The sequence below is a fragment of the Oryza sativa genome, chromosome 2, assembly GCF_034140825.1.
Source record: "Oryza sativa Japonica Group chromosome 2, ASM3414082v1".
Taxonomy (NCBI): Eukaryota; Viridiplantae; Streptophyta; class Magnoliopsida; order Poales; family Poaceae; genus Oryza; species Oryza sativa.
In genome coordinates, this window is record NC_089036.1 from 22590206 (window position 1) to 22616633 (window position 26428).

The 26428-nt window shown below is 44.0% G+C and overlaps 1 protein-coding gene across 1 annotated transcript; it reads left to right on the forward strand.

The window, feature by feature from the left end:
- The first annotated feature begins 1268 nt into the window (after positions 1-1268).
- On the forward strand, positions 1269-8846 carry LOC4329754 (exocyst complex component EXO70A1). Its single transcript, XM_015767723.3, has 3 exons — positions 1269-1557; positions 3501-4277; positions 7273-8846. Exons 1-3 carry the CDS (start codon positions 1370-1372, stop codon positions 8408-8410), a joined length of 2103 nt encoding a protein of 700 aa, XP_015623209.1. The 5' UTR covers positions 1269-1369; the 3' UTR covers positions 8411-8846.
- Positions 8847-26428: the final 17582 nt, after the last annotated feature.

A 26428-nucleotide genomic window follows, 5' to 3' on the forward strand; every position in this document is an offset into this window, starting at 1 on the left:
ATGCATGGCCATAAAAACATTGGATGTCTTTTACCTTAACTAACTTAACTACCATAGGAGAGAGAAAAAAACAACAGAAGGGAGGGAGGGATGGCTAACATGCGTGCGCACACCGAACAGAGAGGAAGGTTTCGGACTACTTTTTTCGAAGATAGATCTAACTAAATCTTTTTTTTAGAATTTCTAACAATTTTTTTATTTTGTTAGAGCGCCACATGGCAGCATATGAGCGTTTGTAGGAGTGCCACGTGGCGGATTAGGAGCGTTTGTAGGAAGTTTAATGGACTTTTAGTATATAATAATAGAAGATAGATAATAGATAGATAGATAGATTTACTTTTCCTAATCTGATCATATCTCTATTATTATAAAAATTAAAGATGTTTTTGTCGGTATTTTGGTACGTCATTCGTATTTGAGTTATTTTTAAGTTCGTTCGCTTTTGAAATTGAAGATGTTTTTGCCAGTATTTTGGTACGTCATCTATGTATAAGTTGGTTTTAAGTTCGTTAGCTTTTGAAAATGCATATCCTTATTTGAGTCGATTTTTAAGTTTGTTCGCTTTTGGAAATACAGAAGGAGTCGTATAAAAATCTCTTTAAAAAACTCGAATGTTAACTTGAGATGAAAGTCAGACTTCTAATTGAAGCTCATGATTTTCTTAAAAAAAATCTAAGCGAATTTTCAAAGTGAATTTTATTCTATAATAAGATTAAAATAACATTTAGCCGTGGTTGCAACAGGTATTTTTTCTGGTGAATAAAAAATGTATTGTCATCGAGCCGGCGCCGCGTGTGGTCCGGGAAGAACTGAACTACCTGGCGTCGGCTTTCCGGCTGGGATCTGTCGAGGTCGTCGAGGAAGAGGAACGAGCCCACGGCACAGGGACGCCTGCTGGTCGCCGCGGCGAAGTCCCGCCGGGTGTTCCCGCCTGTAGCTAATATTCGTCTTGTTTACTTGCACGAACTGAACACTCCATTGTTTAGCCTGACGCCTGTACGGGCCCATTGTTACGCTACGCTGAGGCCTGAGGCTGGTTTGTCTGTTTGTGAAAAGTAAGATATATATCGTCGATGCCACTGGTGTCGACCGTGACTCCGAGAGTGAAGAATTCTACTGTCAAAGTTGCAAGCAACAAAGACTTGTGAGGCCTGTACGGTTGACAACTCTCGATAGGCGACCAATGGCAGACATGCATGACGTTGAGGTTGGCAATTAGCTCAACGAGCGACCAATCAAACTTTGGGGGTGGTTTACTGATCAGGACTATGTCTACCTGTTGGCTCGTTTGCGCGGCGCCGCGTTGAAGCGATCTGTTGATCTCGCGCGGTGGATCACCGAGGCCGCCTTCCCTCTCATCGCGACGACGATGGGAGGGGACCGAGGGAAGAAGCCGGTGGATACCCCGGCGGACATGCTTCTTCCCAGCCGCAAAAGGTGGCTCGGGGACGGAGGTTCGGATCGCGCTCACGGCGGCTGCCTGTTTTACGAAACTACTCCTTCGTCCTTCACGCATGGTTCTTCTTCCTCTTCCCCCAATCGCCCGCTGCACGATAGGTACGTATTCCCCTTTGTAAATTTTACCTGCTACCATTATAGAGTTGCAACTAGAGTCTTCGTATGCTTAATTAGGGGGGAGTTGAACCAACGTCTTCAACTCTTCAAATTATTAGAGCAAGTTTAATAGTATAGCCCACTACTAGCTCCATTTCATCTATAGCCAATTTATATAATAGTTGCTTACTATACTATTAATATCTGGTTAAACCTGTCATACACACCTTGCGTTTTGGAGTCCGTGCTACAAAGATCTGTAGCCCGCTGCTCTTCTCTCTTATCGTTTATCTCATTAAAATATGTTTATAGCGGGCTAATAGTCTGCTATTATACCTGCTCTTAAGCAAGGAGACTATTTAATTTTTTTCCCAAAACAGTCATGGATTCAAAGTACTAAGTGGTAAACAGTACTACATCCATCCCAAAATAAGTACAGCCGTGGGTATCCATGTCCAACATTTGACCATTCGTCTTATTTAAAAAATTTATGAAAAAAATAAAAAAATAGTCACACATAACGTACTATTCATGTTTTATCATCTAATAACAATAAAAATACCAATCTTTTAAAAAATCAAATAAGACGAACGATCAAATGTTGGCCATGAATATTGCAAAACTACACTTATTTTAGGATGGAGGGAGTATCAATATTCAGAAGTGGTACCTTCAAATTCGTTATCCTCTCTCCAAGAAAAAAAAATCATTATCCTCTCTGCATATTGTTTTCATTTTAAGGACCAACACCAGATAGTACTTTATTGAATAGAGCCAGAAAAAAATTACAAGATTAGTATCTAAAAGGCACTAGTCAGGAAAGAAAAAAACCACAACCACCACACACCACTCACCGATAGCGCCTTTACATAACCCAGAAAAAGATTAGCACTGGACCAACCGCCGCTAGACCAACAAAGGAGCTACCGCCAAATCGCCCAAAACCAAACCTAACATCGAGCATCACACTCGACTCTATCCATGCCCATGGGATTGGAGAGGAGAGAGTGAGAGAGAAGATGGAACCACTCTTCCCGACAAGGCCCACCAACATGGTCAACATGCATAGACTAGGGCGTCACCACAAGTGGACAAATGTCTAGAGCGAGCACACACAAACTGCCTGAGAGAGATTTTGGCGGGGTCTCCAAGACGATGTCTCCAGGAAGAGAAGAGACGATGAACACTAGCGCCGTCATCCATCGATGTCACGAAGGACCAAGACAAGGCTTTCACCGGAAATCCACCCGATGGAGAGGGGCGGCTTGACAGCGCCCACAGTAGGGAAAACGACGTCCAAAGACGCCACCGCTGCCGGCTCGGCTAGACCGAGCTAGTTTTTACACCTGTTGCCCACCCCCTGCCGATCCGTGGACATAGTTCCAAACCTCCACCACCGGCCAACCTCCGTCGGCACGCGGCCACTGCTGTACCAACGCCCCCACCCACCCCCCACCCCCCTAGTCAGCCTCGGCATGCAATGAGGCACACTCCGCCGTCACCAGCCTCCCAACCACCGCCGCGTTGGCCTGGCCATGTCGTCGCCGCATTGGCCTCCTGCGCTGTCGACCGAGCCGTCTACTTGCCGTTGCCCGCATCAACCTCCCAATGCCGTCGCGATGGCCATCCATAGCTGCCGATGCAGCCCACTCCGGCCCTCCGCGCTGCCACCTCCACGTAGTCGCCATCGGTGACTCGGGAGCCGGCCTCTCTGCCGCCTCCACGCAGCCATACCCCAGCCTCTCTACAAATTCTGTCCCTAATAGCAAGATCCAAAAAAGGAAGATGAATTTGAAGCTGTTTTGTTTTTCTTAAAAAAATTGTGGGTTTAAATAGCTTAAGTTAAATTTTCAAACGCTGCCGTATATCGATACAGTTTTCTAACCATATACCTATTTTTTTCCTCACTTGAAATGAACTGCACACTGCGGCGTACGTACATGAAGGATGGAGGTGGATACAAAGGAATCAGAGATACCAAGACAGAGGACAGAAAATGACCGAAAGATTAGTGCCCGGATCAAAAGAAGTCATCAAGCTCGCAGGAGGCAACGGTACGAGGACCAGGAAGACCGCGTCCACGGGAACGTTCATTTCGCCTCCATATGCCCTCCACCGGTGTCTTGGCTGGAATTGAAGCACAATATGGAGGTTAAGCTAGACTTAAATCTTGATGACATAGAGAAATCTATTGTCATTCCAAGATGCCAAGAGATGGACACCTCTGGTAACCCAGACAAGGTGGACAAATACCTCGTCGCCGCCAAGAACCTTACACGAATACTGAACTTGGAGCACCCTGTCCTAACCGAAACTGGACATCTCCGTGACCGTGCAAGATCACTCCACGGCACCACCATCTCTTCCATTATCACGGAGTTTTGCTACCTCAAAGTCTGGAGGGTTAGTCCACTAAGGCGTCTGGGCTACTTGCCAGGACCCATCTGGGAGTCCTCCGTCAGATCTACCTTTAATGAGTCAATCTCAGCAACGGTGTCGTCGAGCTCCTCTAGTTCCTTCACCTGCAGTGGTAGCACCAACGGTAGCAGTGATAATAATCAAGCATCTCTTGAAGATGGACCAGACAAAAGATTGGCATGCACTGGTTTTATTAACATCCAATCCGTTTCTGTCTTAGATGACATTGCAAGCATCATCACTGAGGGCGGATATCAGCAACTCCTCCGAGGAGCTTTCGATCGACACTACTCCGAACTTGCAAGGTAACACATTTACTGTATACATCCGTCAAAATAATCACTTTAGTGATATTTCTTAACAGTAGCACAACCGGGATATTGGGTTGACACTAGTGCAGAGAAGGCTATCATTGATGGTTCATAACCTGCATCACTGCCGGTCTTTGAACCAACAAAGACCTGCTGTGTTAAAAAAGTAGTGTATCATACATACTCTAACCGTCATTCGGATTACCACTGCCGGTTCAATACGTGAACTGAAGTGATCACTTCTTCGGGCAACAAAGATAAGTCATAGTCCAGAATGCTAGTTGGACCGTTTGGTCATTGAAATTTTTTTTTGAACGACTCGCACGAGACGGTGCGAAGTTCTATTGATAGAGCAGAAAAAAATTACAAGATTACAACCCTGGAGGGTCATAACCAGGAAAAAGGAAAAAAATATACCACCACCCACACATCGACAGCGCTAACACACAAGCCCAGGAGAGGGCAAGCACCAGACCGGCCGCCACTAAGCGTGACCGACCGCCGCTAGACCAACAAAGAACCCAGACGAGATCGCCCCCTAGGGGATGCCAAAACGACGTCTTCAAGAAGAGAAGCGACGGAAAGACCGCCGCCACCGTCCGTCGGGGCTCATAGGAGCCAAGACTGGGCTTTCGCCCGGCAACCACCCTCTTGCGAATCCACGGCTGGTGCCCCGATGCTCCACCACCATTCAAGCTCTGCCGACATGTGGGACCCCAGCACCGGCGCCCCCCGTCGGCCAGCCTTCGTGTGCCGAAGACCGCGCCACACCCACCGGTAGCTCTCCCTCACACCGAGGTCGCCTCCTTCACCGCCGGCCGCGCCTCTCGCGCCAAGCCGGCCTCGTCCACCAGACGCGCCTCTCGCGCCAGTCCGGCCTCCCTCCATCGGCCGCGCCTCTTGCGCCACGCCGGCCTCCCTCTCCGCCGCCCGCACCTCTCGCGCCGAGCCGGCCTCCGCTTCCATCGGCTGCGCCTCTCTGTGCCAAGCCGGTCTCCGACCCCTCCTCCAAACAATGCCGCGCCAGCCAGAAGTAGCCGTCTGCCACGCCCTCGGCTAGCCAACCGAAGCCATCATGCCTCCGGTGACCGCAGACACGGTCACCACCACCGCAGCCGCTGCTGCCGAACGCCCGTCGCCATCCACACCTCGCACCCGACTCCTTCCCCGCCTCCACTAGCTGTCGCCGGCGATCGTCTGCACGACGTCGCCAGCCGCTGCCGCATCCGGCGACCTCGCCACCACCTCACAGACACGACCGCCGCAAGCCGGCCGCCGTCACCGCTGCCGCTGTCACCAGCCGCCGACACCAACCGCCGTCTCCGCAAACCGCCGCCATCGCTAAAGAAGCCGCTGCGCCGTCGCCCTCCGCCACAAGTAGCCAGCAAACCCCGCCGCCACCAGCGCCACTGTGCCGGCCTCCGCCTGCCGTGCACCGCCGCCACCATGCCAGCCTCTGCCGGCCACGCACCGCTGCCACCGTGCCGTGCCGGGTTGTGCCGTCGCTGGCCGAGCCGCTCCGCCAGTGCTGCGCCAGCCGAAGCCGCCGCCGTCGAACGGGTTCTGCGCGTCTCCGTCGGCTGCGTAGTCGGCCTCGCCCGCCGCCGCACCACCGGGCGCCGCCTACGCCGTCGCCACTGAAGCCGGCCGCTCCTCCTTCCCCGTCGCCGGACGCCTCCGCCGCGCGGGGAGCGTAGGGGAGACCAGATCCAGGTGGGGGAGCGCCGGATCCGGCGCTAGGGGATCCAGATCCGGCGTCGCCGCACGCCGGCGAGCCCGCCGTCGCGGCCTCTACCCCGCCGCCAACTTTGCCTCCAACGCCCTCGCCGCCACTGCATCCTCTGCCACCCCGCCGCCTCCTTCACCCCGCTGCCACCTCCTTCACCCTGCTGCCACCTCCTCCACCCTGCCGCCTTCTTCACCTCGCCAGCCGGCCGGGCAGGCCGGCGCCGCCGTCTTCGCGCCCCAGGCCACGTCGGTGCCCCCACCGCCGACGGGAGGGAGAGACGAAGCCCCGCCGCCGCCGTCCTTGTGGCTGCGTGGCTTTGCCGGCGGCCGCTCGGGCGGCGGCGAGGCGGCAGAGGTAGGAGGGGGAGCGGAGGACGGCGGCGGCGGTGTCCGCCTCCCGTGTCACCCGTGAGGGAGGACGATGCGGGGGCCTCTTTCCTTTGTTCATTGAAATGGTCCTGGCGGTCCGGTCCATCTCGATACCCAGAAAATCAAGCCATAGGTCCAATATATGTAGTGCACGTATACAAAACTGTCAATTCAGCCGATGAACTATTGAGTATCACAATCAGTTTGTCCCAAGAATATATTATTGTCGATTCGTCGCATAAACCGACACTGATGCGCTTGATGAATCTTGTTACCTAAATATTATTACTCTAACAACAAATAAATTAACTTGGACTCTTGTTGATGAATCATGTTACCTGAATATTTATGCATTATGCAGCACATCCACATAGATTATGGCCTTATGTTGGGCTAATTATGGATTTTTTTCAAATTATGCTTCAACTCCTTGCATGGAAAATTTCAGTAAAAAAAAAACTCCTTGCATGGAAAATTTTTGGTTAGGACTGTTCATTTACTCCCTCCGGTTATGGAACCAGAGGGAGTAGGCTACTAATATTATTTGAGTCAGTTTGTCTGAAGATGCATTCAAATTGCCATAACTTCATGTACAAAGCTTCATATCATATCGTTTGTATTCTTGGAAAGTAGACTTGATATTTATTCAAATATGAAGGTTTGGAGGATTGGATTATTTGCAATAATGCGGATATCTCCTTGAACTTTATATATGTCTATATAATAGAACTGCACATGGCCTGGCTAGCATCCCTTAATTTCTCACTTGTGCACTTAATTTGCAGCTTTAATTTTAGTTGGTTTATCAGAGATGAAAGTTTCTCGGCGTCTACTAATGACCAGACTTTTTTTTTTCATTTTTATACATGTCCAATACTCCAATACCAAGCAGATATTTTGAAATTCTTGACATAGAAAATATTTTGGGGAGTCATATGAAGGACTCGGTGGAAATCTTAGTGAACGCATGGGTACGGGCGATGAGAATCACTCTCAATGTTCTTACTGAGATGCGACGGCAGTTACACAAACAAAACTTCGGCGCATTCAATTCATTCAAGCATGACTACTTTATGGTGATTGCAACGCAATCCATAAAAAAATTGGTTGCTTGTGGTAGTTCAATGTGCAGTTGGCAGCAAAACTCACAAGACGATCCCTCCACGCAAAGCTGTGCTGCCCGTGAATCAACAAAACATACTACACAGATGATACTGAATTTAGTCATGATGTACAGAGCACTGAATTACGCCATGCCAGAACTCTTGGCATTGTTCTCGGGGCGAACTGAGCAGATCGTTCTTGCAGAGTTTCGTGGTCTAATCGATCGATCATCATCTACGGTGCTCCAGTTGTTCATGGAGCTAAACAACTTGATAAAATCTCAACGACTGGTCATGGTTGATATTGGTGTTCATCATATTACTCGGCATATCACAGAATATATGCGGGTGCTATTTGAAAAGAAGAGCACAATCTATCAAATGTTGGATAGTAAGCCAAATGCATTTGGTGAACTAGTTATGGGATTGGTCTCGTCTTTGGAGTCTATGTTGGAGATGAACTCTAGAAGTTTGGTACTTCAAGGGCAGAAACAGGTATTCCTTCTGAACAATCTTCATTTCATGATTGAGCAAGTAAAGAGATGTATAGATTCGGGACTCATTCTTGGAGAAAGTTGTCTTGTTCAACGCGAGGACCAGCTTGATCAATTAATCACAGCTTATATAGAAGCTTCTTGGGATCCAGTTATTTCATCGTTCGAAAAGCGAACTCAAGTCGCGATAATTTTGTGGCCACATCAATTGTTTGACAAGTTTAATTCTTCTTTCGAGAGGATCTACAGTGTACAAAAGACTTGGAAGGTGACTAATCCTAATGTCCGCCTGAAGTTGCGTGAGGCAATCATCCAGAAACTTATCCCAGTTTATCAAATGCAGATGGGAAACCAATCAGAGAAGAAACAAATGTCAGCGAGGTACAGTGTGGAGCAGCTGGAGTCACAACTTCTAGAAATGTTTGAGGGCTGAAGCCTGAAGGCATAAAGATCACATAATACAGTAATACACATTTGTCCGATATCGTGGATGAAGCAGATTTCAGTGATCAACAATATCGACGAGTTTGCTTGCGCAATCTAAAATTCAGCTTTCCTTTTCACTGCTTGGCTCAGCAATCAGATGTTCGTTGCTACCTGTGTTATCTGGTCCACCGTTGTCTGTGATGTCAATATGGCTTCTTACTTAGGCTGGATCCTTTAGTTCTATTTAATTTTGAATTTCAAGTTGTATGGAGGTACAGAACAAATATAAGTGTCTTTAATTATGGAGTCAATTTAATTGTTTATAGTTTGAAATAAAGGGGTTGTTCATTTTGATGCCAAAATAAACCTTGTACAAAGCTTAGTAAGATAGCTATTTTAGCAAGATAGTTATTTTAGCAAGATAGCTATTTTGGATGTGTTCACTTTGTTGCCAACATACATGCTACCCAATTTTGGTCATTACTGTGCAGTTGCCAAATTTCTGGTATATTTACCAAAGTTTGGTAAGAAACCAAACATATGTATATTTTTCACAACTTTATCCAAAAAAATGGTATGGTTTGAAATGGCATCAAAGTGAATAGCCCCAAAATAAGAAAAACCATTGATCGAGCGGTCATAGTTTTTTTTTGGTGTTGGTGTCTTTTAGGACAATTGCACGTTTGACCTCATTCTTAATGTTAGATCATATTCCCTTAACTTACTCATTTGACACTCTTTTTAAAAAATGAAGATCCCGTATGACCCTAAAGCTGGCGGTTTTGCCGTCAGCCGATTGGTCCAAATTGCCATATAGTTTAATGACGCGTGGAGAATGGTGCCGCAGCGATAGTTTTTCTAGTGCGGGAAACTGGGACCTTCTGGATCTCTCGTGAACGCGCATAACTACCTGTGACAAATATCATTCCACGTCAAGATGGAAATAGTCAGGGTCAATCCATTTCTCCCCTAAGGCTTTGTTTAGCTGGGAAAAATTTTTGGGTTTAGTTGTCACATCGAATATACGGACACATATTTAAAGTATCAAACGTAGTAAAATAACAAAATAAATTATAGATTCCGCTAGGAAACTGCGAGACGAATTTATTAAGCCTAATTAATCTGTCATTAGCAAATATTTACTGTAGCATCACATTGTCAAATCATAGCGCAATTAGGCTTAAAAGATTCGTCTCGCAATTTACACACAATCCGTGTAATTGATTTTTTCCCCTACATTTAATACTCCATGCATGCGTCCAAACATTCGATATGATAGCGTGAAAATTTTTGTTTTGGGAACTAAATAGGGCCTAAATCTATCCGTAGATTTGCTCCAGCTGACCTTTAGAATTGCTTAAAAGATAAGTGGATCAAACGAATCAAACCATTAGAACCTAAGTTCTAGGGTTCAACCCAAAATAACTTCACATGTATGAAGGTCTCGAAAATTTATACAAAGTTGCTTTTCTATATAATAAATTATCCTACAAATTTCAATTGAATTTAACAAATTTTCGTAGTGTGAACATGAGTTTAAAATTTTTGGGTCCAAGTGGTACACTTATGTAACTATAATTTTTGGTCTCAGTAATGCATCGTGGGTCTCGCATGTCTAAATATACAAAGTTGCTTCTCTGTATACATTCCTACAAAATTCAAGTGAATTTAACAAGTTTTTATAACGTGAACATGAGTTTAAAATTTTTGGGTCCAAGTTTCACACATATAATGGAAATTTCTTATTCTATTAGTCGTGCATTGTGGGCCCCACATGTATAAATGGCACAAAATTTACACGAAGTTGCTTCTTTGTGCAATAAATCATTCCAACAAAATTTGAATGAATTTGACAAGTTTTTATAGTGTGAACATGAGTTTAAAAAATTTTTGAGCCCGAGTTTTACACTGATGTTATAGGAGTTTCTTGGTCTACTACTAATATAGCTTATCCATTTGGATATCTATGGATTAACGATTAATATAATGGACTCATAATGGATCGATCCCGTTGAATCATGGATCAACAGACTCACTCAATCCACATTCTAAAAATTCCCATCGTGAAATTTCCACGCGATCGGCCTAATGCTCCAATAGTCATGTTGGCCCATCATGTTTATGGACAAGTGTGGGCTGAGCCAACCGCGCACGCTAAGCTTGCTATGGGTGGGCATTCGGTTAAACTGAAAAAGTCATGTCGGTCTTTCGTCCTTCGGTCAGTTCAGTCATTGATTGAAAAGTGCAGACTAAATAAAAACGCAAAATTGTGTCACGACCAACGAATTCGGTTCTCGGTATCTGTCCTGACCTAACTGTGTCAATTTCAGGAGATAAATTTTACAATGATAAATTTTGGGAGCACTTAACCTATTTTTAGACAACATTTGATAGTTATATACCACAAAAATACAAGATAATAGGCAACATAAAAAACCAAACAATATATCACAAGTTAGGATCAACTAGCAAGAATAAATCACGAGAATCATATACTCAGTTCTCAACTTCATATAACATGCAGTACATCACAAATCACAATTCAGTTATATCGGTCAATTCGCTTAATCAAAGCCACTAACCAAATTAACCGAATAAATTTTGTTCTTTCGTTAGTTGAGACCGAATTTCTAGGTCTCGGTCTTGGACTTTTTGGTTCGGTTTTATTCTGCTGATGTGACCAAGTGTTAACAACCGAATTTGGTAATATCAGCATCGGAGGTGAGGATGGGATCGAAGCGGAGTCGGAGATAAGGATTGTTGCGGGAACAGAGTAAGAATCGGTTGGAGTCCAGATCGGCTAAGACCAGAATCGGCTAAATCTAAATCAGACTGGGTTAGGTGATACAGCCGATTCCGACAAAACGACTTGGTGTACAACATCGGGTTGAGTCGATATGCTTCAAGATGATTGCCGCACATGGATAGAGTCCTGAGAAGGCAATTGTATCTATTAATTAGGATGTTTTACGTAATTTCCTTAGAGATATGCTTAGGGCAAAAGTCCGCCGCAAAGACTTATGGTATCTTAGAGTTTGTTACAGATAATAGTCGTGTCCGGTATGGACATATCTTGTAATTCTCGGGGTATAAATAGACGCCGAGCCCTATGTAACAAAAAAGAACACACGTTCAATACAATCTCGGCGCATCGCCACCCTTTTTTTTGCTTTAGTCTTATTTCGACGAGTTCTTACTTTCGGGTTGAGCTGCATCGGTTTCGATCTTCAACAGGAGGTAAAACTTGTTATGATGGCTTGCATTCTCGGGATTAGTGCTTCCATCTTTATGACACTCTAATCTTGTTTATGTAATTCGTTGAGTTATCATATATCCTACATAATCCCTGGCAATATTGATATCTAACCTACAATCGGCTAAACATCCGTCAATAGAAGGCAGCCGATTAAGTTAAATACCGATGTTGACTTAGATTTTATAGGATATCTACCACTCTATGACACATCCAACGGCTTGATTGTCTAGATATTGTCCTTCTTTTCATACTTATAGCTGCATCAGTTAAGTTTGATCTTATGAGTCATGATTAGAATCTCAATCTCTAGCCTGCTTCTAGGTTGCTGATTAGGGTAGCATGGGAGTTTCAGCCGATCTTACATGATTTAACTACTTTTTATCCTATATGCTTGATTGACATGTTAAATCTGCCCTTTACGTTAAGATCTTGCTGCATTTAAGTATATTAGGCTGTTGTTTAGTATATTCTACTTGCTTTAATATCTTAATATAAGGTGGTATCGAAGTATTAGCCGATACATGCTAGATCTATCTGATCGGCTATGCTATGAACGTATATAGTCTCATTATTAATATATATTTCGATCTAAGTGATTTATACTGTCTCGGCATAGCGACCGATCTATCCCAATCACTTGATTTAAGTATATATCAATATAAAGATTATATATTGTTAATATCTGCAGTCGATCGAGTAGATTTAGTCCCTTCTTATTTATTAATGGCTGCCGATCGATGTATGTATGACATCGACTCAAAGATAAATGATATGTCATCGGCACCTAGCCGATCGGCTATCATTTATAGATTTAACCGCGATTTCTTTGCTTCTACTTCTTGTTGGTTACAGGATCAAATCAACTGGCACGCTAGCACACCCGAAGGCGAGCTTTGGACCTACACTAGAGTTAAGCAGATCTCCCAGGCCTCGTGTTTTCTATCAACACGCTTTTGGCACGCCTGGTGGGACCACTAAGAAATCAGCCAACAATCCTCCCTCATGGCCGAAAAACCACCACCACCATCTAGCCCAGGCTCTGTTAAGGAAAAGATGCTGAAGTTGGGATTGACTGATGTCAATGAAGGAAACGTCGTGCCGGTTAATCCAGAAAAATTCACACCTGAGCAGAAGAAAGAGTTTGAAGCAATGTTGCAGCAAGCACGGGATCAGTTCTTGAACTCATTCATGCAGACCAGCAAGGGGACACTTGTTTAGAAGTACAAAATAAAAGTTGTTGCTGATGATCCTGCGACCAGTTCTTCTAAGGATGGAGATGGGAAACAAGCTCCAGACGGCTCGGCTCAGCCGAGTATCAAAGGTGCTACCGGTGGCTCTCTAGGAAATCAAGGAGACAATTCTCAAGGGGTCCATGGAGGACAAGGTGACGGGGTGCATGGAGTTCAAGGTGACGGTGCTCAGGGGCTGCAGGGAGGAAATCTTAATAGTGATGTGGCAGAAGACTTTTTCAATAACTTCCAAGATCGGGTTGATTACGTTGTACATCATGCTTTGATCAATCAGTCTGGGGTGTTAGTCAATACCCGGTCTATTTGCAAGGAGGTGTTTTCCAAATTATCGTTCTTTGATTACCGACGTTCAGTCATCTACTCAGGCAGTTCCCTCCGTTACACCCACAACTCAGCCGATGGCACCGGCAGCAACTCCCGTACCTGCTACATCAGCTATGGCGCTAGGCCAGCCAATGAACCCTCGGCTGTTAATGAGAGAGCATCCACAGCATAGTGGGCAGGTTGCGAATCGGCCAACCTAAGATCAGGTTGCTGCTATGTTTTTGCCGCCTCAACATGCAGTTGATCTAATACAGCAGCGGCCGATTCAGCAACAGCCGATTCAGCAGACACCCCAAATTCAGCAGGTTGTGCAACCAATCCAGCAACAGGTCATGCAACCAGCACAACCAATCCAGCAACAGGTCATGCATCGGCGGTAGACGCTCTGAAAGTTAGGTTATTCCGGTTATCTCTGTCTGGATCGGCTTTTACTTGGTTTTCCTCCTTGCCATATGGTTCGATCAACAGTTGGGCCGATTTGGAGAAGCAATTCCACAGCTATTTCTACAGTGGGGTTCATGAAATGAAATTATCTGACTTGACAGCGATTAAGCAGCGGCATGATGAACCTGTGCACGAGTATATTCAGAGATTCAGGGAGATGAGGAACAAATGCTTCAGCTTGAGTTTAACTGATGCCCAGTTAGCCGATTTGGCCTTTCAGGGTATGATTGCTCCGATTAGGGAGAAGTTCTCGTCTGAAGACTTTGATAGCTTGTCACATCTGATACAGAAAGTAACCCTGCATGAGCATAGGTCTGCGGAAGTTAGGAAGAGCTCTAAGAGAGTTAATCATGTTTGTCCATACATATATGGATCGGATGATGATGAGGATGATCCTGAAATAGCTGCAGCCGAATAGGTAAGGAGTAAAAAAGTCATACCATGCTAATGGGTGAAAAGTTCTGGAAAAGAGGAGAAGTATGATTTTGATATTACTAAAGCTAACAAGATCTTCGATCTGCTACTTCGAGAGAAGCAAATTCAACTTCCTGCTGGTCATACAATCCCATCGGCTGAGGAGTTAGGCAAAAAGAGGTATTGCAAATGGCATAATTCTGGGTCTCATTCTACTAATGATTGCAAGGTTTTTAGACAGCAGATTCAGGTGGCCATTGAGGGGGGCAAGATTAGGTTTGATGATTCCAAAAAGCTGATGAAGGTCGATGATAATCCTTTTCCTGTTAATATGGTGCATACAGCTGGCCAAACAACCGATAGGGCCCGCGCAAGGGGTTTTCAGGTGAATTCGGCTAAGATTATCAACAAATATCAGAGGAAGTATGACAAGCAGCAGGAGAAGCATTATGAAGAATACGATGATGGTTTTGATCCTCATTGGGGTTGTGAGTTCTTTAGATTCTGCTGGAATGAAGGTATGAGGTTGCCATCTACCGAAAACTGCCCTAGGTGCAGTGATATTGTCGAGAGCTCAAGCCGATCATATAATAGGGGTAATCGGCTGAGGCAGACAAGAGTTTCTGTTCATCAAAGATTGGGTCCTGTGAATGAAGATCATGGCCAAGAAGACAGTGTGGTCAGGAAGAATCAATGGTGTCCTTCTGGTATTTTCACAAAGAATCAGAAGAGAAGGGTTCAAAGATTGAGGAACAGAGAACGCCTTCAGGAGGTTGAACAAGAGATTAATCATCGGCTAAGGAAAGCAAAGCCAAGGCAGGAGTGGCGTGTTAAGAATCAGGTTCATGTAGCCGATGATGTTGCAGTCAATGAGGCAAAGAGGTTGGCAAAAGGGAAGAGTATTGTGACGGCACTGATTAATATGGTCTTTACCTTGCCAGCCGAATTCGGGATTGATCAAGCCGATGTCGACGAGGTGGAAGAGGAATCGGCTAAGTTGGTTCTGTCACCAGAACAGGCAGTGTTTGAGAAACCCGAGGGGACAGAGAATCGGCATCTTAAACCATTGTATATAAATGGCTACGTCAATGGGAAGCCGATGTTTAAAATGATGGTTGATGGTGGGGCTGCGGTAAATTTGATGCTTTATGCTACGTTCAGGAAGTTGGGTAGAAATGCCGAGGATCTCATCAAGACAAACATGGTGCTCAAAGACTTCAGTGGTAATCCATCAGAAACCAAAGATGTTCTGAATGTGGAGCTGACAGTCGGCACTAAAACTATTCCTACTACGTTTTTTGTCATCGATGGGAAGGGTTCTTACAACTTGTTGCTTGGAAGGGATTGGATTCATGCTAATTGTTGCATTCCTTCAACTATGCATCAATGTTTGATTCAATGGCAAGGCGACAAGATAGAGATCGTGCCAGCCGACAGGTCAGTTAATATTGCCAGTGCCGATTTAGCTCTTTGGGAGATGGATGACCTTGATTGTTTATCTGGAAAAGTCTGGGATGGGGATTTTCTAAAAGTATCCGATTCTAATATACAGCCCATTGAAGATGGAGAACCCAAGCTATTATTTTGAGGGCGTCGTGGAGGGTTCAAGTGTCTACCCTAAGGATGCAGTAGATGATCTCGTTGACAAGCAAGGTCAAGGTTTCATGTCGGCCGATGATTTGGAAGAAATAGACATAGGTCCAGGCGATCGGCCAAGGCCGACATTTATTAGTAAGAACTTATCTCCGGAGTTTAGAACCAAGTTGATAGAGCTCTTAAAAGTGTTTAGAGATTGCTTCGCCTGGAAGTATTATGAGATGCCTGGACTCAGCCGATCGATTGTTGAACATCGGTTACCTATCAAACCAGGGGTTAGGCCACGCCAGCAACCTCCGAGGAGATGTAAAGCCGATATGCTTGAACCTGTCAAAGCTGAGATTAAACGATTGTATGATGCTGGTTTTATTCGTCCTTGCCGATACGCTGAATGGGTTCTAGCATAGTTCTAGTTATCAAGAAGAATGGCAAGGTCAGGGTGTGCATTGATTTCCGAGATCTGAATAAAGCTACACCGAAGGATGAAGACCCAATGCCAGTAGCCGATCAGCTGGTTGATGCTGCATCAGGGAACAAAATTTTGAGTTTTATGGATGGGAACGCAGGATATAATCAAATCTTTATGGCTGAAGAAGACATTCATAAGACAGCTTTTAGGTGTCCTAGTGCAATCGGCTTATTTGAATGGGTTGTCATGACTTTCGGCTTGAAGAGTGCTGGAGCTACATATCAAAGAGCCATGAATTACATATATCATGATCTAATCGGCTGGTTGGTTGAAGTCTACATCGATGATGTGGTTGTTAAGTCTAAAGAAATAGAGGACCACATAGCCGATTTGAGGAAGGTTTTTAAGAGAACCAGAAAATATGGCCTAAAGATGAATCCGACAAAATGTGCTTTTGGTGTATCGGCTGGCCAGTTTTTGAGATTTCTTGTGCATGAAAGGGGGATTGAGGTAACTCAAAGGAGTGTTAATGCGATCAAGAAGATTCAGCCTCCGGAGAATAAGACAGAATTACAGGAGATGATCGGCAAGATAAATTTTGTTAGGAGGTTTATTTCTAATTTGTCTGGAAGATTAGAACCTTTTACACCATTGTTGAGATTGAAAGCCGACTAGCAGATTACTTGGGGGGCAGAGCAGCAAAAGGCTTTGGATGATATTAAGGAGTATCTTAGCCCTCCTCCTGTTTTGATTCCTCCACAGAAAGGAATACCGTTTAGGTTATATTTATCGGCCGGTGAGAAGTCAATCGGCTCAGTTTTGATTCAGGAGTTGGAAGGAAAAGAACGAGTCGTATTTTATCTTAGTCGTCGGCTCTTGGATGCTGAAACTCGGTACTCCCCTGTGGAGAAGTTATGCTTGTGTCTGTATTTTTCGTGTACAAGGTTGAGGCATTATCTACTATATAACGAGTGTACTGTTATATGTAAAGCTGACGTAGTCAAATACATGCTATCGGCTCCAATATTGAAAGGAAGGGTTGGAAAGTGGATATTTTCCTTAACCGAGTTTGATCTTTGGTATGAGTCGCCGAAGGCGATTAAGGGATAAGCTACAGCCGATTTTATTGTGGAACATCGTGATGATTCAATCGGCTCGGTTGAAATAGTACCGTGGACTTTATTCTTTGATGGATCGGTGTGTACTCATGGCTGTGGTATCGGCTTAGTCATAATCTCCCCTAGGGGGGCATGTTTCGAGTTTGCTTATGCTTAATACTATTAAGCCGTATGCGACTAATAATCAAGTTGAGTATGAGGCAGTGCTCAAAGGGTTGCAACTATTCAAGGAAGTTGAAGCCGATACCATTGAAATCATGGGGGATTCTCTGTTAGTAATCAGTCAATTGGCAGGAGAATATGAATGCAAGAATGATACATTGATGGTTTATAATGAGAAGTGCCAAGAACTAATGAAAGAGTTTCGGCTGGTTACTTTAAAGCATGTTTCTCGAGAGCAAAATATTGAAGCTAATGATTTAGCTCAAGGGGCATCGGGATATAAGCCGATGATCAAAGATGTTAAAGTTGAAATTGCAGCAATGACAACCAATGATTGGAGGTATGATGTACATCGATATTTGAGTAATCCGTCTCAATCGGCTTCTAGGAAATTAAGATATAAGGCATTAAAGTATACTCTGTTGGATGATGAGCTTTATTATCGGATGATTGATGGAGTATTACTTAAGTGCTTGAGTGCCGATCAGGCTAAGGTTGCAATCGGCGAGGTTCATGAAAGAATTTGTTGTACTCATCAATAGGCTCATAAGATGAAGTGGTTGCTTCGGCGTGCAGGGTACTTTTGGCCGACAATGCTGGAAGATTGTTTCAGATATTATAAGGGGTGTCAAGATTGTCAGAAGTTTGGAGCAATTCAGCGAGCACCGGCGTCGGCTATGAATCCTATTATTAAGCCATGGCCGTTTAGAGGATGGGGCATTGATATGATCGGTATGATAAACCCACCATCGAGTAAAGGACATAAGTTTATATTGGTGGCAACTGATTATTTCACTAAGTGGGTGGAGACGATTCCTTTGAAGAAAGTTGATTCTGGGGATGCCATTCAATTCGTTCAGGCATATATAATCTACCGATTTGGTATTCCTCAAACTATTATTACCGACCAGGGTTCAATCTTCGTGTCTGATGAGTTTGTTCAGTTTGCCGATAGCATGGGTATCAAGTTGTTGCATTCTTCACCTTATTATGCACAAGCTAACGGGCAAGCCGAGGCATCTAATAAAAGTTTGATAAAATTGATTAAGCGGAAAATTTCTAATTATCCGCGGAAATGGCACACTCGGTTGGCCAAGCGTTGTGGTCTTATAGGATGGCTTGTCATGGATCGATCCAAGTCCCTCCTTACAAACTTGTTTATGGACATGAGGCTGTTTTGCCGTGGGAGGTTAGAATCGGCTCTCGAAGAACGGAATTACAAAACAATTTAACGGCCGATGAGTATTACAACCTTATGGCCGATGAGAGGGAGGATCTGGTTCAGTCACGATTGCGTGCCCTTGCAAAGGTTACCAAGGATAAGGAACGTGTTGCTCGGCACTATAATAAGAAAGTGGTACCTAAAGATTTTTCGGAAGGAGAACTTGTATGGAAGTTGATTTTGCCGGTTGGTACTCGTGATGGTAAATTTGGCAAGTGGTCGCCGAATTGGGAAGGACCGTTCCAAATTTATAAGGTTGTGTCTAAAGGAGCGTATATGTTGCAAGGGCTTGATGGTTAAGTCTATGGGCGAGCGCTCAATGGCAAGTATTTGAAGAAATATTACCCAAGTGTTTGGGTTAATGCATGATCGGCTAGTATTGCCGATGCATGACAGCCGATGTGTTTACATCGCCTTGAGATGGCCGATATGGTTATATCGCCCTTAGTTGTTTTTTCATGGTGTAATCGGTTGTGGTTTGCCGATGTACAATGGCCGATATGGTTATATCGCCCTTAGTTGTTTTTTTCATGGTGTAATCGGTTGTGGTTTCTATAATTTTATCAATGTTTTTGACATTGTAAAATTAGGGGGCACATATATATCAAAATGAAATTTTTTGAGCGAATTTCGAAGTCATATTAATCGGCACAAAGGATTGTCAAGACAGTAAAGTACTAGATCATCTTAGCCGATTACAAAGATTTCTAAGTCCTATTACATAACAGTTATTGAGACAAGTATTGCTGGATAGCAGAAATAGCTTGGGCATCTTGAGCGTCAGTTCCAGGAATGATCTTCAAAGACTTAGTCAGATCAGCAACATTCTTGATAGCCGATTTAAGTCTTGCTTTTTGTTCTTCTACAGACCGCGGAAGATCGGCTAGTTTCTTGTGCTCCAGATCTAATTCGGCATTGCATTCCTGAAGTTGTGCCAGGAGCTCAATCTTGCGAGCCTCGAGCCGATCAATGTTGGATTGATCGGACCTTCTGAAAGCTGATCATGTTTGGATTTTTCCTCATGCACAAGTTGTCGATTAGCTTGGATTGTAGCTTCAATGTCTTTACGTTCTCGCCGTTCGGCCAGTCTTAACTTGGCTTTCTCCAATTTGAATTGATGTTGCTCAGGATAAACGGCTGGAGTAAGGATATCGGCTAACTCATCTGGGATCAGAGCTTGAATTTCATGTAGCTGAGTCCTAATTGAGCCGCAATCAACTACCAAGCTATCTAGTGATGATGCCTCTAGCCAATGAGAAATATTTTCCAGAGTTTTCTTCACGTCATCGGATAAAGGGGCTAAGGCTTTGCTTGTGGTGTCTTCTTCTCCCTCATCAAGATAATCTTTGATGTCAAAAGGAAAAAGATCGGCTAAGACCTGCAGCGACGATTTAAAGAGAGTTAGGGGTCAAATAGGCATAGCCGATCTGAATGTTTTTTGCCAAAAGAAAACCTACTGGGATAGTAGGAACAGTTGGTTGAATTTCTTCTTCTATATGGTGACTTCCTACAGCTGATGGAGTCTGGTCACTTGTTGATTGCTGTACAGAAGGAGAAGGAGGAGGAGGAGGCTTAAAAAGAAACAAGTGTTAGGCAAAATCGGCTGAGAGTTAATTAATGAAAAATTGAGATTATCTTACTGGTGGAGCTGGTTTAGATGTTGTCGCAGCCGATTTCTTTTTCACAGCAGTCTTCTTTTTCTGCAATCATTAAATCTTTAAGTAATCGGCCATAAGATAAAATGATTATAAAAGGGATTAAAGGGAGCTATTTACTCTTGAAAAGTGGACTGGAGCAGAAGGAGTTGGAGGGGTTTGTTTGGGTGAAGCCGATGGTGTTCGTTCTGTATCGCTTACTTCGGCTGCGGCCTCGTCAATGTCATCTTCAATTATTTATTCATCCAGAGCTTGTTCAATGGATGGATCTAGAGCAGGCAGATCATCAGCTGGTGTGGTCTTCTTTGTCTTAGTCTTCTTCTTTGGAGCTGGGGCAGAAATATTTACAGCCGATGATCTGGTCTTTCTTTTCTTGTCGGCATCGGCTGGTTCTCTGATAAGCCCTTGGAGAAGAGCTGAAGACTTGGGGGCATTATAGCCGATGACGGGGGGAGATGGCCCACCTCCGTTGGGGATCAGTCCTGGGGCATACTCGATATCCCTGCCGCTATTGCTTTGGTGAGGGGGAGAAGATTCTGTTGTCTGCAAATCAGGAGGAAAGTTAGCTAAGGACTAATCAACCAAGTAATTATTCAGATAAAATCAAGTGAGTTAGAACTTACTTGAGGGACAATATCTAGAAAGAGATCTGTCATATACATGGAAGCCGATTGATGGAATAAGTGTAGCTTCCATTCACCCCACCATCTGTCAAATACTTTGCTCCTAAAGGTTGCCAGCTTTATGGTGTCAATGCTGCCTAGAGGAGGTCCTTGGAGATTGAGCAGCCGATCCATCATTAAAGATGATGAGATTTCTCCTCGGCATTGGATCTTATCGGCAAAGAATAAGCCGATTGAGAGTTGGCCCATTCCAAATTGTCTAGCAGAACTCATTGGATGATAAAACTCATAGGAAACTTGGGTGTTTCTCCCTTGATGAATGCCGACTGGAAGGATGCATGGGGTGATTGCAGATAAGAAGATTTCTCTGGGCTTTTGATATATGTCATTGTTGATGTCTTCGAATCTGAAGTCCCATGGATTTTCCAGAAGTGTTGAGTCTCCATAGAGAAACCAAACTCGAGCATCCTTTTGGAACCCCTCATAAAAGCTACAAAACCAATCTTTGAGTAGCTCGGCCGATAGTTTTGCTCTTGCATCAGTTGGTGTAGAGGCGTACTCTCCATATGATGTGCATCTCCGATGAGTGAGTTCCTCTCCATCATCGTTAACAGTCGGCTCTAATCTTGGGAATTCAGTTTCTGTTACAGATGGCCGATTGACAAACCTCATGACTACCAAGTTTAGCCAGGATTGCAGCAGCCACCATGGTCCACCCGCTCCGACTACTGAGCCGACAATTAGCTTAGCCGATGCATTATTTAGCATTTGGTACAAGTAGCCGAGGAGGATTTTGCCTAAAGGAAATTGTCTTTTTGTCTCCAAGGCTTCGGCTACGAACTGCCAATTTATTTGTAAGACCGCAGCTAGACCCACAAAAGAGAAACTTTTCTAACCACATTAACAGGAAAGCCACATGTTCTCGAGGGGTAACTGGACCCTGGCCCATATATGCTGCTACATAGCCTGACCAGCCGCCTATGCTCTTGGTCTTGAAGTCATATTGATTCTTTGTATTTAAACTCATAGGGTTGGCCGATGAGGTGACATCCAGACCCGTGATCATGCTGATATCTATGAGAGTTGGGGTCATCGGTCCTTGATTAAACAAAAAGGCATTGATGGTGTTTAACCAGAAGTAAGAAGCAGTTGCCATCAGGGGTTCATCTTTGGCCGAATTTGCTATAGTGAGGTCAAGTGCTTAGCCGATTCCAATTTCGTCCCAGTGAATCCTTTTGCTTGTTGACACACGTTTGAACCATGTGGTCCAACTTTTCTCGGGTGGAACTTTCTCTAGAGATGGCCAAGATTTAAAGGTGTTCTTCCAATGACCTAGATCTGGGTTGGTTAATCTGAAGGGAATCCTATTGGTTTCACCAATGATAAACTCAGTGGGATCAGGATTGCCGACTAGGCCGAGAAAGTAGTAGTTTTCGTGTGATAAGCCTGGAATCGCGATTCGGTTGGAGAGATGCTACAAATCCAAGACAACCGAGAGAAAGAGAGCGATGTAAGATAGGAGAAAATCGATCTGCTGCTAAGAAAAGGGGATCTAGCCGGTGGGGACTTACCTCAGCATACTCGGCTGATGACGCATCAGATGGATTGGTGGAAGACGACATCGCTGCAGGCGGAGGTCTCGCCGGAGATGAAGTCGCCCGGGAGTCGCTTTTGCATCGGAGGAATCGCCGGAGAGAGAGAGAGGATAAAGTTTGCTTGAGTGGTGAAAACGGAAGTCACGTTGTGAGATTTCTCGAGGGTGACGGTTAGTATTTCAAGCACGGCAATAACGGTCGGAAAACGGCGAAGTGCGAAATTTGCTCAGAGTCGGTACACGGCAAATCCGGAACATTACCAAATATCCCGGACTTGGGGGGCATGTGTTAACAACCGAATTTGGTAATATCAGCATCGGAGGTGAGGATGGGATCGAAGCGGAGTCAGAGATAAGGATTGTTGCGGGAACAGAGTAAGAATCGGCTAGAGTCCAGATCGGCTACGACTAGAATCGGCTAAATCTAAATCAGACTGGGTTTGGTGATACAGTCGATTCCGACAATACGACTTGGTGTACAACATCGAGTTGAGTCGATATGCTTCAAAATGATTGCCACACATGGATAGAGTCCTGAGAAGGCAATTGTATATATTAATTAGGATGTTTTACGTAATTTCCTTAGAGATATGCTTAGTGCAAAAGTCTGTCGCAAAAAATTATGATATCTTAGAGTTTGTTAGAGATAATAGTCGTGTCCGGTATGGACATATCTTATAATTATCGGGTATAAATAGACCCCAAGCCCTATGTAACAAAAAAGAACACACGTTCAATACAATCTCAGCGCATCGCCACCCTTTTTTTGCTTTAGTTTTATTTCGACGAGTTCTTGCTTTCGGGTTGAGCTGCATCGGTTTCGATCTTTAACAAGAGGTAAAACTTGTTATGACGGCTTGCGTTCTCGGGATTAGTGCTTCCATCTTTATGACACTCTAATCTTGTTTATGTAATTCGTCGAGTTATCATATATCCTACATAATCCCTGGCAATATTGATATCTAACCTACAATCGGCTAAACATCCGTCAATAGAAGGCAGCCGATTAAGTTAAATACCGATGTTAACTTAGATTATATAGGATATCTACCACTCTATGACACATCCAATGGCTTGATTGTCTAGATATTTTCCTTCTTTTCATACTTATAGCTGCATCAGTTAAGTTTGATCTTATGAGTCGTGATTAGAATCTCAATCTCTAGCTTGCTTCTCGGTTGCTGATTAGGGTAGCATCGGAGTTTCAGCCGATCTTACCTGATTTGACTACTTTTTATCCTATATGCTTGATTGACATGTTAAATCTGCCCTTTACGTTAAGATCTTGCTGCATTTAAGTATATTAGGCTATTGTTTAGTATATTCTACTTGCTTTAATATCTTAATATAAGGTGGTATCGGAGTATTAGCCGATACATGCTAGATCTATCTGATCGGCTATGCTATGAACGTACATAGTCTCATTATTAATATATGTTTCAATCTAAGTGATTTATACTGTCTCGGCATAGCGACCGATCTATCCCAATCACTTGATTTAAGTATATATCAATATAAAGATTATATATTGGTAATATCTGCAGCCGATCGAGTAGATTTAGTCCCTTCTTATTTATTAATGGCTATCGATCGATGCATATATGACATCGGCTCAAAGATAAATGATATGTCATCGGCACCTAGCCGATCGGCTATCATTTATAGATTTAACCTCGATTTCTTTGCTTCTACTTCTTGTTGGATACAGGATCAAATCAACTGGCACGCTAGCACACCCGAAGGCGAGCTTTGGACCTGCACTGGAGTTAAGCAGATCTCCCAGGCCTCGTGTTTTCTGTCAACACCAAGGCTACCATTGATACAACTGTTGTTCACATCAAGATCAAAATGCCCAAGTGCTAGAATCCTATTCGGCCACCTGCTATATTGTTGACTTCGAACGGCCGCCAAATATGCATACGGGCTCCGTTTTGGGTCCATGAGTATTTGATGGAAAGCTCTCAGAGTCATCTTTCCAATGGATCCAGCCTTATCTCCAAATTCCATCTCGTTTGGCCGCAATCACATAAACAAGGAGATGCGTCACCTGTAATAGGCATATAGGCTTGTAACTTCATTTGAGACATCAACCCAAGTGGAGCCCATGTGGGGTGCGTCCCAACCAGGTGGAGCATGACCCTAAGGACCCCTAGGTTGTCCTCCCACCTTTATAAATAGCTAGGTTCCCCTTCAGGGTTTCTTGGGTTTTGTTTAGAGTAAAGTTTAGCTTCGCTACTTTGCTGTGTAATCCCGTGATCGGTTAGATCGCCGGTTTGCTCGTTACGGAATCCCAACTTATCATTTGTATTCAATTCCTATCTACAATTCAGATTGCTTTTATCTTGTTCTTGCTTGTTTCTTCGATTTGCTTACAGGAATAAGGTTGATATGCATTGGCAATATCAACAACCCACGGAGAGGTGTATCGATTGCTAAGGTGTAACACAACAACATCTCGCACGGTTGTAGTTGGGTTGTCAATGCTTCTCCCAAATCGTAGTTATCATCAACTCACCGAAAGATCAGGCCAACAACAGCCTTCGGTGTCTCGAGTGGAGCTCAGGGTTTATCAAGTGGTATTAGAACTTTTGTTGCTCAGTGAGTTTTCTTTCTACCTATAACCAGAAAATAGCCATAAAAAATATTGCATCCATCACCTTGCCATCTTTGTGCCACTTCTTTGTTCTTTTCAGTTTTTACCTTGTTGAGTTTTGCGTTACATCGTCGTGCTGAGTTGCTGGTCTTAGCGTTTGTCTGTTTAGAGTTTTGAGTTCTGGTCACGTTAAGTACTACTATCGTTGTCGTTGCCATGTCTTTGTTGTCGTTGGGAACTTTGGAAACGGAATTGTCTCGCCGTCAGGGTTTGATTTTTATAATTTTTAGAAGTTTTTGTGGATCAGGTTGTTGAGTTGCATTAGGGTTTATGTAGACCTAGCCGTGGTTCTGTTTTTGCCCGTGCATTGGTGTCGTGCAGACAGGGGAAGAAGATTATCAGATCTATTTTATTTGGAAGTAGTGAAATTTGGTTTTGGAAAGAAATAGTAGATTGAATCGATTAGATAGGTTGTTTCCTTGTGTTCCTTCCGTGTGCCGTGCAGGCCAAGCGAATCAACTCTCTCCCCCTCCAAATCACTTTGAGTCGTGTCAAACACCTTGGTAAATTTTTATTTGGTGTCGGTTTCGAAAAATCTCCCCGTGACTTGTGCGGTAAACTTTTATAAATTAATGTCAATATTGTCATATATTAGTACAGGTGGATGCGATGTTTTTCACCGGAACGAAAAATTTCAAAAAGCACAAAAACATGAGTTTTAGATATATTGGAGTGGATTGGGCGCGTCGTTTTTGAAAACTCTCCCAATGACTCGCGCGACGAACTTTTGTCAATTAATGTCGTATATTGACACAGGTAGGTGTGATGTTTTACACCGAGTCGAAAACGTTCAAAAAAAAAAAACACCGAAACATGAGTTTTGAACATAATGGTGTGGAATAGGTGCGTTCGTTTCGAAAGATCTCTCGTTACTCATGCGGCGAACTTTTGTCATTTTGCTGATATTAGTACACGTGGGTGCCATATTTTTTATCGGAACGAAAAGGTCAAAAAGCATCCAAACATGAGTTTTGGATATATTGGAGTGGATTGGGTGCGTCGGTTTCGAAAAACCTCCAATGCGATGCAATATTAATTATGAGAAACACGCGAAATTAGCGAAAGACAATCGCAAACATATGTCCTAAAGGCTAAAGCAAACAAGACCACCCACAGTCTAGCATGCATGGTGTGTATGCCACGCGAAAACACACCAAATTACTGAAAACCACAGCACACAGGTCGACCGGCACGCGAGATCATCGATCACACTCAGAGGCAATCATGCATGCATGGTTCTTCTACCGGAGCTCACTTAGGCCGTGTTTATAGTATCTGAAATTGGGGAGAAGTTTAATGAAAGTT